The following is a 12,877-nucleotide window of genomic DNA, read 5'->3' as shown; positions in this document are numbered from 1 at the left end:
CCCCATCGGGGATTGTTAGACGCCGTTCCCGCTCTCCATCCAACTGCAACTGCAAGCACTAGCAAAAAGTGATGCTACGCAAAAACTGCCATCGGCCCCATTTGCAGGCCCTGATTCCCCCCCCATATCCGGCCGCTGATCCGTTCTAGCCTGACATCTGACCATTGGATCATTCAGGTCATCACATTCATGGCTTTTAAAGCTTGAACCCCTTGTGCCCCTTCCCTGCTTTTCTCGGCATGTACTGCACTCGTACCTTGGCTTTTTACTTTCCTCCACAGTCTAGACGAAGCCTTCCGCTTTTCGTACTCGTACATTGTATTAAAAGTCTCCGTTTCCCCCCATCAATTGCCTCTCTCTTCTGCAACTCGCAAACCGATATTCATCCCGCCGTCTGCGTACTAATTCTTGCCCGCGTCTCTCACAACTCCGGCGTATCGTGTCGTGTCGTGTATTACCGGGCTGTATCATATCGTATCGCCTTAATACTACTTAATTCCCGCCAAACAGCTCTCATCGTTCGCCATGCCGATTCGAAACCCTTTTACTCGCCGCCCCGGCGCTCTGGTCACAGTCGAGGACAATGTTTACACCGACCAAGAGCGCATTTCGCCCGGCTTTGAGCGAGTCGACACCGTGGGATCCAAGGCGTCGTCGGCTCTCAGCATCCGCAGCGCCAGAAGTCAGGATACCGGCGAGTATAAGATGAGTGGTACGTCGTGGGGTGACCGCCCTCCCTCGCATCCCTGCTCTGTGCCCTGTAGACCATGCCAGAGGCAGAGCGTCACACGACCGGCTCGCTAACCGCCTTTTCTGAATTGCAGTCGTCAATGACAGCGGCGTCTATCTCCCTGTAAGTTTGCATAGCCCCGTCGTTTTGCCTTGTGCACCGGTCGCTGATTGTCGATGCGAGCAGCCCTCACCGTCGGAGGAAAAGGCCCACTGGCCGCGCAGGTATCTCTCGTCGCGAGAATCGTCAGACAGCTCTGGCGATATTGAGCAGTTTTCCATTTCTCGAGAGTCCTTTGACTCGTACCGACGCTCATTTGTATGTTGTCCATTCCCGTTGTTCTGGCTTGCCTTCATTTTCTCGGGCACGGCATCAACCCCGCCTCCGATGCGACTCGCCTGAACCGGAGACTAACAAAGGCCGTCTAGGATATCTCGGCACGATCCCCCATTTCTGCGTACGACGTTCCCGCTCGCCAGAGTCTCGACTCAGCTCGATTCGCTCGAATGCCTAGGTCGGCAATCAACCGTCACATGGAGCAACTGCCCACCGCCGAGGAAAACTTTGAAGACGTCGGGCTCGAGGACCAGAAGCAGCCGCCCCGCAAACGAGGCTTCTTCTCCAAATTGACAGAGACTCAAGAGAAGGACTCCTCGGCCCAGACGGGAGTTTCGAGATTCCTCATGCCTGGTCGGAAGAGGGCGCAAAGTGGTCAAGGGGCCGAATTAGCTGCAATGGACCAGCCGGCACTGACCTCATCAGACTGAGAGATGCCTACCACGGGAAGCAACGACGACAACGACTCTGCAACTTGGAATAATTTATCGTACATACCTTTTCAAAAGTGTATCAGGCGCCCATGTTTTTTTTTTTATTCTGGACTATGGATATGTTTTATTCCTGCAACCACTGGCGTTTGGGACGATGTAGACGGTGGACGCACATTTGCCGCCGTCACACCTCTTGCAAGGACTATTGTATAATGGGGAGTTTGTATTTCGCATCCAAGGGTGCTGGCCGGTACGCCCCCGATCCAAAGGCTGGCAGGGCGGGAGGGTTTATGAAGGCGAGGGATTATCCAAGCAAGGGAAAAGCAAGACGACTTAATGATAATCACTTATGTCGGCGATCACATGCTTGATCGCTAATACAGCACATCTTACGTTTGATATGACCGTGCTATCGTCATCATGTCGACTATTCTCATCTGATAGAGTTCGTTCATTCTGAATAAGCCCTAGGGTTGTGATGCAATGAACAAGGCATAAAGTCTGTGGTCCTACCAACTACTAATCACCAGCGAATCACCAAGACTTGGTGAGGTAAAAGGCATGATGGTGCAAGCCCCCTGTGTGGTTGAATTTCTAATCTCGTCTCTTTTGTTTCCCACAACGCTTTAGTCGTTTTCCCTTGTCGCTGCCCGACTTGTTTGGCCTTTTGAGAAGCACTTGATAGCTACAACTACCGACTGCGGAAGCTGTAACTCCTCGGAGCAATTGCCTCTGTGCGGAAATTCACGGTACACTTCTACTTATATAGTAGGCCTATATGGAATGTAAAAGCAGCACGTTGACAAGAGGGCGTGCTTGTCGGGTAAATACGCCTTTAGCGGGGTGGAGTATGAATATTAATATGACATGCAAACGCCCTGCGTTGACAGGTTTTTTCTTCCAACATGCAGCTCTTCTGCAGCAGAAATTTGGGTTTCTGCTAAGGCGATAAGATGGATTGACGTGATCAAGCTGGACCAGCGGATATACTCCATTAGGTAGTGGGTAATTGAACGCTTGAGTAATACAGCGAAGCGACAACGGCGTTGGAGCGAGCGGGGCAAAGAGAGTTATGGATCGGGTTATAAAGGCAATGGGGGAAGCTTCATTGAGGAGAGAGTTTGTGATGATGCTTTGATGCAATTTGAATCTAGTTGAACTGATTTGACTTTTATCTGATTTGCATTGGTTTGAGTTGGAACACCAGGTATGTACTCTGTAATGGACATGCCTTGGCTCTGAATACACTCACTCACATGTGCTGACCCAAATGTAGATACTTGAACAAACTCACCCATACACAAGCACAAGCACAAGCACAAGCACAAGCACAAGCACAAGCACAAGCACAAGCGCAACCGCAAGGACACACAAACACAAACCGCAGTCACAGTCGCAATGGGCAACGCCTCAGACGAATACGTGCCCGACATTGCGGCGCTGTCGCTCGCCTCCAGGGCGGTGCACGCTGATGCTCGCATCGACGGCCACTCGGCCATTGCGCCCGGCCTGCACACCAGCACCACCTTTCGGTATCCCAACGACCCCGAGAGGCTCAAGCCCATTGCAGAGGTCGATGTGAGTTGGGCGATGAAGACGGAGATGAAGGATTCTACATGTTGGGTAAATACTGACACAAAGCCCGTGCAGACGACAAAGCCTCTCGACTTCCACATCTACTCGCGCCACACCAGCCCCAACATGGCTCGCTTCGAAGCCATCTTGACGTCCATCCTGGGCCAGCAGGCCATCACCTACGGATCCGGGCTGGCTTCCTTCCACGCCATGATCACGCACATCAACCCCAAGCGCGTTGCCATTGGAGACGGCTACCACGGCTGCCACGGCATTCTCAAGATCTTTGAGCGCCTCAACGGGCTCAAGACGCTGCCGCTGGACTGCGACCTCTCGGAGCTGGGGCCCGGAGACATCATCCACGTCGAGACGCCCCTCAACCCCACGGGCGAGGCGCGCAACCTCAAATACTACGCCGACAGGGCGCACAGCGTGGGGGCGTATCTGACTGTCGATGCTACGTTTGCGCCGCCTCCGCTGTTGGATCCGTTCGCCTGGGGCGCGGACATTGTGATGCACAGCGGCACAAAGTACATTGGAGGACACTCGGACATGCTGTGCGGCGTCCTGGCCGTCAACCCCAAGCACGAGACGTGGGTGAGCGACCTGCTCGCCGACCGGCTGCTCCTGGGCTCCGTGATTGGCAGTCTGGAGGGCTGGCTGGGCATGCGATCGCTGCGGACGCTGGAGCTGCGCGTCAACCGCCAGAGCGCCACGGCCACGGCGCTGGTGTCGTGGCTGGCAAGCCAGGCCAAGGACGACAAGACGGCCGCCGGCAAGACGATTGAGAGGATCCAGCACGCCAGCCTGCAGCCCGAGGCCGCCCAGGAGGGGAGCTGGCTGCGGCAGCAGATGCCCAACGGCTACGGGCCCGTCTTCGCCGTCACGCTCAAGAACAAGGAGCTGGCCAAGCGGCTGCCGGGGAAGCTGGGGCTGTTCCAGCACGCGACGAGCCTGGGAGGCGTGGAGAGTCTGGTCGAGTGGCGGGCCATGACGGACAGGACGGTGGACCAGAGGCTGCTGAGGGTGAGCGTTGGGGTGGAGAGCTTGGAGGACCTGCAGGCGGATCTGCAGCATGGACTGGAGGCGTTGCTGAAGGAAGGGCTTGCTTGACCTTGATTCTAGATGGTAGCTTGATGGCTTAAAACAGGTGAGGAGAGGAAGAAGGGAGATGGTGAACCCCTGGCTGGGCACCAGAGCAGCTTGAGCCTTTGATGAGCCTTTGATGGTATTTGCAATTGGATACTCATAACAATGCATAAGAAGAATGAATTGCATGAAAAGAATGAATTGAAGTTTGTCAACTTATGCAATTGCGTTTCAACAAAACATCCATTGTAAAGCATATACCTTTTGTTCTCTGTAAGGGGGTTTATAAAGTGTTAAAGTGATGGAGATCTAATGTCCAAGCGACTGGGCATCGAAAATCAATTACAGGGTCCCCCATCCACCCCTGCCACCGCTATCTGATCACTTAACTTGCACGCCTCCTAGCCCCTGGCTAGACCGCGAAAGCCTCAATTACCCCAAAAAACCCTTTCCCTTTCCCGCCACTAAGGGCGGTCTCTTTTCGACCGAGAAAGACAAAAAGACATTACTTTCTTTTCTTCCCAATTGCTGTCGAATTCTAATTGTATTAATTGCAACGACGACTACGAAAAGATTACCCCAAAGAGATAAAAGAAGAAGAAAAAAAGGACATAGTTCAACAAGAAAGAGAGAGAAAGAGAGCATGCCAGCAGCAGGCGGCATCCCCGTCTCCTCACGCCGCCTCTCCTAACGAGGGCACAAGAATCGAAACACCACTTGCCTCCTCCTCCACGCCGAAATCCTCCTCCTCCGAAGATCCTCGACCCTCTCTTCCCCGGCCAATGCCGCGCCTCAACCTCTTCCGCCTGCCGACGACCCTCCGGCGCCGCGTCCGCCGTAACCGCCTGACGACGCAGATGCTGCTGCTGGCGCTGCTCGTGCTGCTCGCCCTGCCGCTCTACTCCGTCTACTGCGTCTACAAGCCGCCGCGCTTCCTCATCGGCTACCTGCGCAACAAGTTCCCCGACGTGCTCTTCGAAGAACCCACGACGCAAAAGATCCTTGCGCTGTCGCTCGACGATGCCCCCTCGGCGCACACGGACGAGATCATGCAGGTGCTGCGGGAGAACGACGCCCACGCCACCTTCTTCGTCATAGGCCAGCAGGTCGAGGGGCGGGAGGCGACGTTGAGGAAGCTCGTTGCGCAGGGCCACGAGCTGGGCAACCACGCCATGCGCGACGAGCCGTCCAGCCGGCTGAGCAACGACGAGCTCGAGAGGCAGGTCAAGGAGGTCAAGGCGCTGCTGACGACGGCGTACGAGGCCGAGGGCAAGATCCTGCCCAACAACTACTTCCGGCCTGGGTCTGGCTGGTTCAACCATCGCATGAGGGACCTGCTGGGGAACCGCGGCTTTCGGATCGTGCTGGGGAGCATATACCCTCACGACCCCCAGATTCCTTACCCTGCGACCAATGCCAGGCATATTCTGAGCATGGCGCATCCCGGAGGCATTATTATTTGCCACGACCGGAGAGGCTGGACGGCGCCGATGCTGCGGATTGTGCTGCCGGAACTGAAGCGGCAGGGATATAGAATCGTCACCATTACAGATCTTGTGACGTCGGTTGAGCCATTGGGAGGTCGATCATGGTGATTTTTTTTCAATAAAGGAAGGATTGGCAAATGGGAAACATATTCAGAAATACAATATGGAGGAGTCACGTTTTTTTCTTCGTTTTATACACACATTGATTGCTTTTGTCTTTTTATTTCGTGGCATTGGGCGTGGGGTCCGCATACAGCACATTTACAAAGGGAAAAAATTACGGAGGGGGCAAAAGGTCAGGGAATGAGAAGAGCATCGTTATACAAAGCCCCCGGCAGACAAGGGAGGGGAGTACTGGAGTTGGGGACTCACGGGAAGCGTTGGAAAGCCATTCGCGGTAATATAAAGGAGCTGGAGGCGAAGGGGGAAATGAGAAAAAAGGATATCAGAGGACTATTTCTAGTGATCCATCTTGGCGCAGGAGCTTCGCGAGGTTATAGCGAGGGGATTTGAGCCTGTTTTCCAGAGAGGTTAGCTTATACCGTGTACTACTACGAATCCAAGATCTAGAGTACTGCTGGGGCAATATTAAAGGTCTCACGGTTCTAGGAATTGGGGGATACTTACGAGAATTCGAGCACGCCAGTGATGATACGTCTGTACCCGTCCACCAGCTCTTGTGCTAAACTGTGAAGATTCTCATCGTGCACATACTGACTGATGAATTCTCCCGCTGCCTCATCAAATTGCCGGACTGCGTCCTTGAGCTTCTGGAGCACCTGCGCCATGACCTCGTCCAACGTCGTTCCCGGAGTTAGAAGCGTGCATACGACGTTGATGGCGCAGCCCGAATGAAGCTCCTTCTTGAGTGATAGCAGATCGTTAACGTAGCTCGCCAGCACGCTGATCTGCTTCTGGAGAATCTTGACGGGCGGCGAGTTGATCATCTCCGGCGGCACGTCCCGGTTCATGGCATAAGGAACCAGGGCGAGGAACGTGCCGCCGGCGATGGTACCCTCCCGGAGCGCCATGTACTCGTCAAAGCTAGGAACGGTCTCGCTGAGGCGCATCTTCTGTTCGGTCGAACAGGCACCAATGTAGATGGCGAGCTCATCGTACATGCGCTGGCGCTCATGGAGCGGCGCCTCCTCTGCGTACCGCTGCCCAAAGTCGACCAATACTGCGTTGATGGCATCGACCTCACCGTCTGGAGCTGTTCCGGGCAGATTCAATGCATCTTTGGCGATTGCCAGCGTTCTCTCGCGCCATTGCTCGGCGCGGGCGAAGTCTGTCCCCAGGTCGCCTTCGACGGTGTCGACGGTGTCGTCCCAGCAGACTACCCATACCACATACAACACCAGGGCCTCGAGACGCAGCTTGGGCGTGAGGGGATACCATAAACATGCTAGTAGGGCAATATCATCGCGCAGGCGGCGCTCAATCTGTAGATGGGGAGCGATGGCGGCGATCTTGAGGATGGTGTTGGTGGTGAGGGTGACGGAGTCTTGGTAATGCTCGTTGAGGGTCTGAGGGGGCCAGGCTTGGAAGAGAGCTGTGAGGTTGGGGATGCGGAGGGTGTGGCCTTTGAGGGCGGCGATGATGGCGGCTTGGGAGGACATGATTGATGCTGGGGGGGGGGGGGTTGAAATGGTTGAAAGGGTTGGAGGGCCGGTGAAAGAGGTTGAGATAGAAACAGATGGTGGGGTGAGTTGATGTAGGTAAGCTTACGGTGCAAGTAAACGGCGGCTTCTTTTCTTTTATGCGAGCAAGCTATATGCTTACTATGAGCTGATGGATAATATCCACTAGAGAGAGAAAAAAAATACAAAGGCCTGATTTGTAATTGATGCTACGGAAATACATGAAAGAGCGTGAAAAGGTGGCATGAAACCTGCAACACACTCACATGCGTGGACCAGCAGTACAATATCACGGGGACGAGACCCGTGGAGCTTACATGAGCGTTATACTGCCCTGGAATGATAGAAATAAGAGCCCAAACGGAAGGTATGTAGTCCTTTTCAAGGCCTCGGGGGGTGTTAAAAATGCTGTGAAGGAGTTCCATATCACACATCCCTGGTTGTTCTCTCAATTGTTTTCGCAACAGGCGTCAGCAACATGTTCACAGCACTTTGACCCCTCCCGAGGCCTCGAGCTCATAGAAAGGGATGGGGGAGGGGTTCAAGATACGTCTATTGCATGACTCTTGGTGAGTTTGCTTTATGCGATTGCCAAAGCCACTCAGATACCTGATTCATGAATCTCATCAGCCCAGAAAATAGACGCGCCCCATCAGGGGCAGTCCGATGTGAATGCTATGCCAAACAGCTGCGATGCCGTATAGCAGTATTCCCAGCATTCCAAACCCAATATGCTTCATATTACCGGGCGATTATAATGAAAAATTCGAGAGCTTAAGGTTGACGTTAAACCTGCACCTCATTTACGGAGTAGACTTATATCATAATATCTCCAGAATAATAGCACGGGACTCACTCTGGTTGAGTGTTGTATGACGGAGGCAGCTAGGCTGTGGAGGTAACATAACCACCATACTGGTCTGGAATGCTAGAAATAGGCTACATGCAGGCTTTCAAGGTCTTGGTGAGTGTTAAAAATGCTGTGAAGGACTTGTGACTCAGGCTCTGCACGATACGATACGGCTGTTATCGCGACGGCCATTGTCCAATTAATCACTGACAGTTCCCAAGTGCAGCTCGCATAGCATGGCTAGCTGCAAGGTTCCTGCATCAGACTTTGGTGGGCCTATTTCAATATCCTGGAGGATGTTAAAAATGCTGTGAAGGTAAGCCATATGCGAACAGCTCAACGAGTATTAGGGTAGTACTTAGAAAATTCCTTTTCAAAGTCCCGGAGGATGCTAAAATGCTGTGAAGGCGTATACCGTCGTTATGGTAGGCGCGGAAAGCGCCTGTTTTCACATATGCGCCGGAATGGAGACGCTTCTTATTGGTAGGGATGGTCCGAGGTGAAAGATAGGTATTACCGGCTGCCATGTCTCAAAATCATATCGCATGATAATGGTCAACTGTCCAAGGCCAAGGTGCCGTAATCTATTGAATCATGTCTTTTGCGCGAAACCTTGCACTGCATTCTCTCTTTGTAACGTCATTGATGCCTCTCACCAACCCACATGCACATGAATTTCAACTACCAAAACAGACAGCCTCACTTCAACGTCCCCCTGCTACAAAACACCAATCCCAGCACCCATCGGCACTCCGGCTCCCAAACCTCCCCTATTTTACCACTTATTATCCCATACCGGCAAAAAAAAAAACCAAGTCCAGGCTAATTTCACCTTCATCCACCAAAACGGACACCCCATCGGCATCCTTTGAAACAAATCAGCCGCAGCCCCATCGCGTGATTGGCTGCGCGGCGCGTGGGGCCGAGTTGAAACATTGTTGCAGGGATCACGCCAATCCTCCCGCTGACATTCCCATGGATTCTTTCGCGTGGCATCTCATCTTAGCTAGCTAGCCTACCACGCTGCCATGTCTAGAGAGACAGAGACGATCGGGCCGTCTGACTAGCTTCCTGTCTGCCTTCCAAATGCCGTATCATAAGCCGCTAGCATCTGTCACCAGTAATCACAGACGTGAATCAGTCACGGAGGGGGAGAGAAGGAGAGTACATCATCAGTGGATAATATGTGCAGTTGTTTGTGACTGGTGAAATATTCACATCGTAAAATAAGAGAAATTTGGTAGAGAATATGAAAAAAAAAAGACGCCAATTTAAAAAAGCATTTCCCATCCGTTATTCAACGCCACATCGTCTCCTGTTTCAGGTATATCAAGCAGCCAATCCAAGTACCTAGTAATGCTAATATTCTAGACCCCACACCGAAATCCCATCCATGTCAACAGACAGAGTAGAAGAAGAAGAGGAAGAAGAAGAAGAGAGAAAAAAAAGGGAAAAACAAGTCATCGCTCAAGCAGTTTACTCATGGCGGTACAGGCCTATGTCCGGACAATTTCGATATGTACAATGACGCGGCAGCGGAGTTTTTTTGCTGTTTCGCATTATCGGCTTGGGCATTAGATCCAGAGCGGGGCCGCAGCTGCAGGAGCTGGGTGACTAGGTTCCGAGAAGAAGATGGAAGACATGCCCTGGATCATGCTCAGATAGTCGTCGGGACGCAGCCTGACGAGGCCCTTGGAGCGGATGTACTCCGAGTCCTCGTCAGCTAGCTCCATCTGGGTCACGGAGCTAAACTCTTCCGCAAGTTCCGTCAATTGACCCAGTTCCGGTCCAAAAGGATTAGAGTCCTTGGATACGTGATGTTGCGCTGAGATGGGAGGTTGCACAGGCAGGGGGGTCGGGGCTGATTGGGCCGTAGGAGCCGTAGGAGTCTTGAGAGCCCTGGGGGCTGCGAAAGCCATGGGGGCTGCGGGGGCTGCGGGCGATGTAGGCTGTTTCAAAGATCGATTCGAGATGGATGAAGAATGCGCCGAGGAGTGCGTCGATACGGACGGGGTTCGGGAGAAGGCCTGGAGACTCCGGGACGCGGCAGACAGATCTGAATCTCGAGAAATGCGGGATATGGATCGCGACCTGGCAACGGCATCGACCGAGTTCTTCTTGGTGTGCGTAGGAGAACGCTGGGGAATCATCGGAGCGGGCGCAGGCTCGGGCTCGACTGGGGCAGCGGTCTTGGTCGAATTCTTAAAGTAGCCTGAAAGGTGGTTCGGCTTGGGAGAAGGCGTGCGCTCGCCTGTCGCAATGTCTGGGCTGGTTGGCGGCGTCGATTCGTTGGTGGCGAAGCTGTCGGAGTCGTCGAGAGATTTGGCAGAGTTGGTTCGTGCAGGAGCAGTAGGAATAGCAGGGACGGCGGGGACGCGAGGGACAGCAGGAATAGCTGGGCCGCCTTTGGGCAGATCGGGCGCGTTGTATGAGAGCATGTTGGTAGTGTGAACCAGCTGGACGGGAGCCGAGATCTTGTGGCGAAGGGTATGCGAGCGATGAGGGCCCTTGCCGTCGCCGGAATCAGAGCCCAGCTTGAGCTTGCGCGTAGTAAAAGCTCGTGACAGAGACATGGTGGCGGTGGTCGTTTGAGTTGGAGGAAAACGAAGTTGGCGATGGAGGAACGAAGGAGAGGGTAAAAGTAGGAGACGGAGACGCGGCAGAAGACAAAGGACGATTTGGTGTCACTCTGTACGACCGACTGACTCTTGTGCGAGCAACCACCACAAGCGAATGAGGTGGTCAGTGAGGTGAGGGACAAGATGCCACAACCCGATCTGGAAGTTGAGTGTGAAGCCGTGTGACCAGCGCTCACTATCGAGGGCTGGGCTGATGACGGAAGACACACACAAGCAAGCTGGGAAACGTTGCACAGGGGGCCTCTTGGTGGAGGTGAATCCAGGCTCAAGTCGGAAGGTGACTTGCGGGATTCAATGACAGATGAGCGCTGAAGGGCCGAGCAGATCTGCGCTCAAACGGGATGGAGATGGAGATGGTGGGAAAAGTGTGAAAATATGAAGAGAAAGAGGGCAACTTGATTCACGCCAGGTGATGATGTTGCTGAGTTGGTTGGTTTGTTGGTTGGTTGCGGAAGGGCAAAGTTTGCGACTGGAAAGTGTCCGGCTACCTTGTTCTCACCCTTGTTGCGAGAGTGTCGATGTACTGTTTGTGTGAGATGCAGAGATTGATTGCTGTCGCACAAACGATCAGATAGGGCGGAGTCTTGTCCTGGTTGGTCGCTTGTCTTGTTTTGAGATGCGAGCGAAGCTTTGCCTTGAGAGATGCCAAACGGAGGGAGAGATGGCAGGCAACTCGTTGAAATTTTTTTGGGTAGTGAGAGAGAAAGGAGAGTAGATGAGACAAGATAACAAGCAGCCAAGTGCTAGAAGTAACGAAACGATCAACGTTTGCAAGTTGAAGGAATCAAAGGCCGGGCTTTTTTTTTGAGATTGCCGAATGTGATGTGTCGAGAAGACGTGCCTTGATGTTTTGAAAGAAGAGGAGAGAAAAAGTTGGGCGGCAAAAACAGCGTTGGCGTCGGGCAGTATGGCGTATAACGTGAAGAGGGAGAGAGACGATAAACGACACGATACGGCGACGAAGAAGAAGAAGAAAAGATGTCAAACAGCTGTAGATGCGCGCTCGCAGCAAGAGAAGCGAATAACGGCGGCCGGTGCTATTGGGAAGACGCAACGCAACACAGCCCTTCTCGGCGAACGGAGAGCAAAGAAAAGAAAGGTCGAAAGGCGGGACGAGGCGGCGCGATGGAGGAGAGGCAGCAGAACCAAAGATATGGAGCCAAGGCCAGCATTTCCCGCAGCGAACGAACGAACCCATGATGGCACTGCGCTTGTCCTCCGAATCCCTGCCCAACCCATTCATAGGCATTCACGCCGGCTTCACGCCAGGGCCGGCTGATTGGCCCAGCTGGCGACTCCATCACCAGCTCGAGGCTTCAAACCCCTGGCTAAGGCCAGGCCAGGCTCCGACCCATGCCCGTTCGGGAGGGTGCAGAATGAAAGGATGGTGCGAAGAAAAAAGTGCAGGGAAGCGCCCTCTTGCATTTCGGCCAATGGTCATGAGCCATGTTTGGTTGGCCACCATCACAGGTGGCGGCCCTTTTTTTCTGTCTTCTTTGTTGGTTGATGGAATGGCGATAGAGCAACTGCTACGTACTAGTAGGTAGTACAATAGTATTATCCGGTGGAGGGAAGGGGGAACACTGTGTGGGTTGGGTTGAGTTGAGTGAATCGGGCTGCAGGTAACCAAAGTTGATCTCGCCTCCGGACGGGGCAGAATGACGAGGATGGAGCGTATAAGTGAGACGAAGGATCGGATCGGGCCACCGAGGATTATGGGAATGATGCATACTGGACATGTACGGCTGTTTATTACAAGAGGTATTCTATCGGATACTTGGGAGGTGAAAACTGACTTGACTAAAGGCTCGGCCAACTTGAAAATCACATTCATAGGTATCTACATACCTACAAGCAAGTTATTAGATACTGTGCAGCGTAGATGGTGGCGCTTTGCTCACAGCAAAATCCCCTTTTCCCTCTCTCTTTATCCACGCATAAATGCTGCCAACTAGCAGAAACACGACTCAAGAGAGGTACTCGTACTAGGTAACTGTCAGCGTACATGTCCATACATACATGTACATTTCTGCACGCCGAATAAACAACAGCCAAAACATCCGTTTCGATCACAGTCATGCATGCAATATGCCCCCC

The 12,877-nt window shown here is 53.1% G+C and overlaps 5 protein-coding genes across 5 annotated transcripts; 3 read left to right on the top strand and 2 right to left on the bottom strand.

The window, feature by feature from the left end:
* Positions 1 to 525: 525 nt before the first annotated feature.
* Positions 526 to 1,497, top strand: Triagg1_6643 (uncharacterized protein; the record flags this gene model as incomplete). The annotated part of the gene is made up of 4 exons (XM_062901290.1): positions 526 to 712; positions 825 to 853; positions 917 to 1,048; positions 1,159 to 1,497. 4 exons carry the CDS (start codon positions 526 to 528, stop codon positions 1,495 to 1,497), a joined length of 687 nt encoding a protein of 228 aa, XP_062754259.1.
* A 1,401-nt stretch (positions 1,498 to 2,898) lies between these two features.
* Positions 2,899 to 4,188, top strand: Triagg1_6642 (uncharacterized protein; the record flags this gene model as incomplete). The annotated part of the gene is made up of 1 exon (XM_062901289.1): positions 2,899 to 4,188. The coding sequence occupies one exon, from the start codon at positions 2,899 to 2,901 to the stop codon at positions 4,186 to 4,188; it is 1,290 nt and encodes a 429-aa protein (XP_062754258.1).
* A 758-nt stretch (positions 4,189 to 4,946) lies between these two features.
* Triagg1_6641 (CAZyme family CE4) lies at positions 4,947 to 5,759 on the top strand (the record flags this gene model as incomplete). The annotated part of the gene is made up of 1 exon (XM_062901288.1): positions 4,947 to 5,759. The coding sequence occupies one exon, from the start codon at positions 4,947 to 4,949 to the stop codon at positions 5,757 to 5,759; it is 813 nt and encodes a 270-aa protein (XP_062754257.1).
* Positions 5,760 to 6,274: 515 nt separating this feature from the next.
* Positions 6,275 to 7,270, bottom strand: Triagg1_6640 (uncharacterized protein; the record flags this gene model as incomplete). Its single annotated transcript, XM_062901287.1, has 1 exon — positions 6,275 to 7,270. The coding sequence occupies one exon, from the start codon at positions 7,268 to 7,270 to the stop codon at positions 6,275 to 6,277; it is 996 nt and encodes a 331-aa protein (XP_062754256.1).
* A 2,445-nt stretch (positions 7,271 to 9,715) lies between these two features.
* On the bottom strand, positions 9,716 to 10,714 carry Triagg1_6639 (uncharacterized protein; the record flags this gene model as incomplete). The annotated part of the gene is made up of 1 exon (XM_062901286.1): positions 9,716 to 10,714. One exon carries the CDS (start codon positions 10,712 to 10,714, stop codon positions 9,716 to 9,718), a length of 999 nt encoding a protein of 332 aa, XP_062754255.1.
* Between the last annotated feature and the right edge of the window lie 2,163 nt (positions 10,715 to 12,877).

The sequence above is a fragment of the Trichoderma aggressivum genome (assembly GCF_033847375.1).
Source record: "Trichoderma aggressivum f. europaeum strain CBS 100526 chromosome Unknown scaffold_027, whole genome shotgun sequence".
Classification (NCBI taxonomy): domain Eukaryota; kingdom Fungi; phylum Ascomycota; class Sordariomycetes; order Hypocreales; family Hypocreaceae; genus Trichoderma; species Trichoderma aggressivum.
The sequence above is the reverse complement of the archived record's forward strand: the minus strand, read 5'-3'. Positions and strand labels throughout refer to the sequence as shown.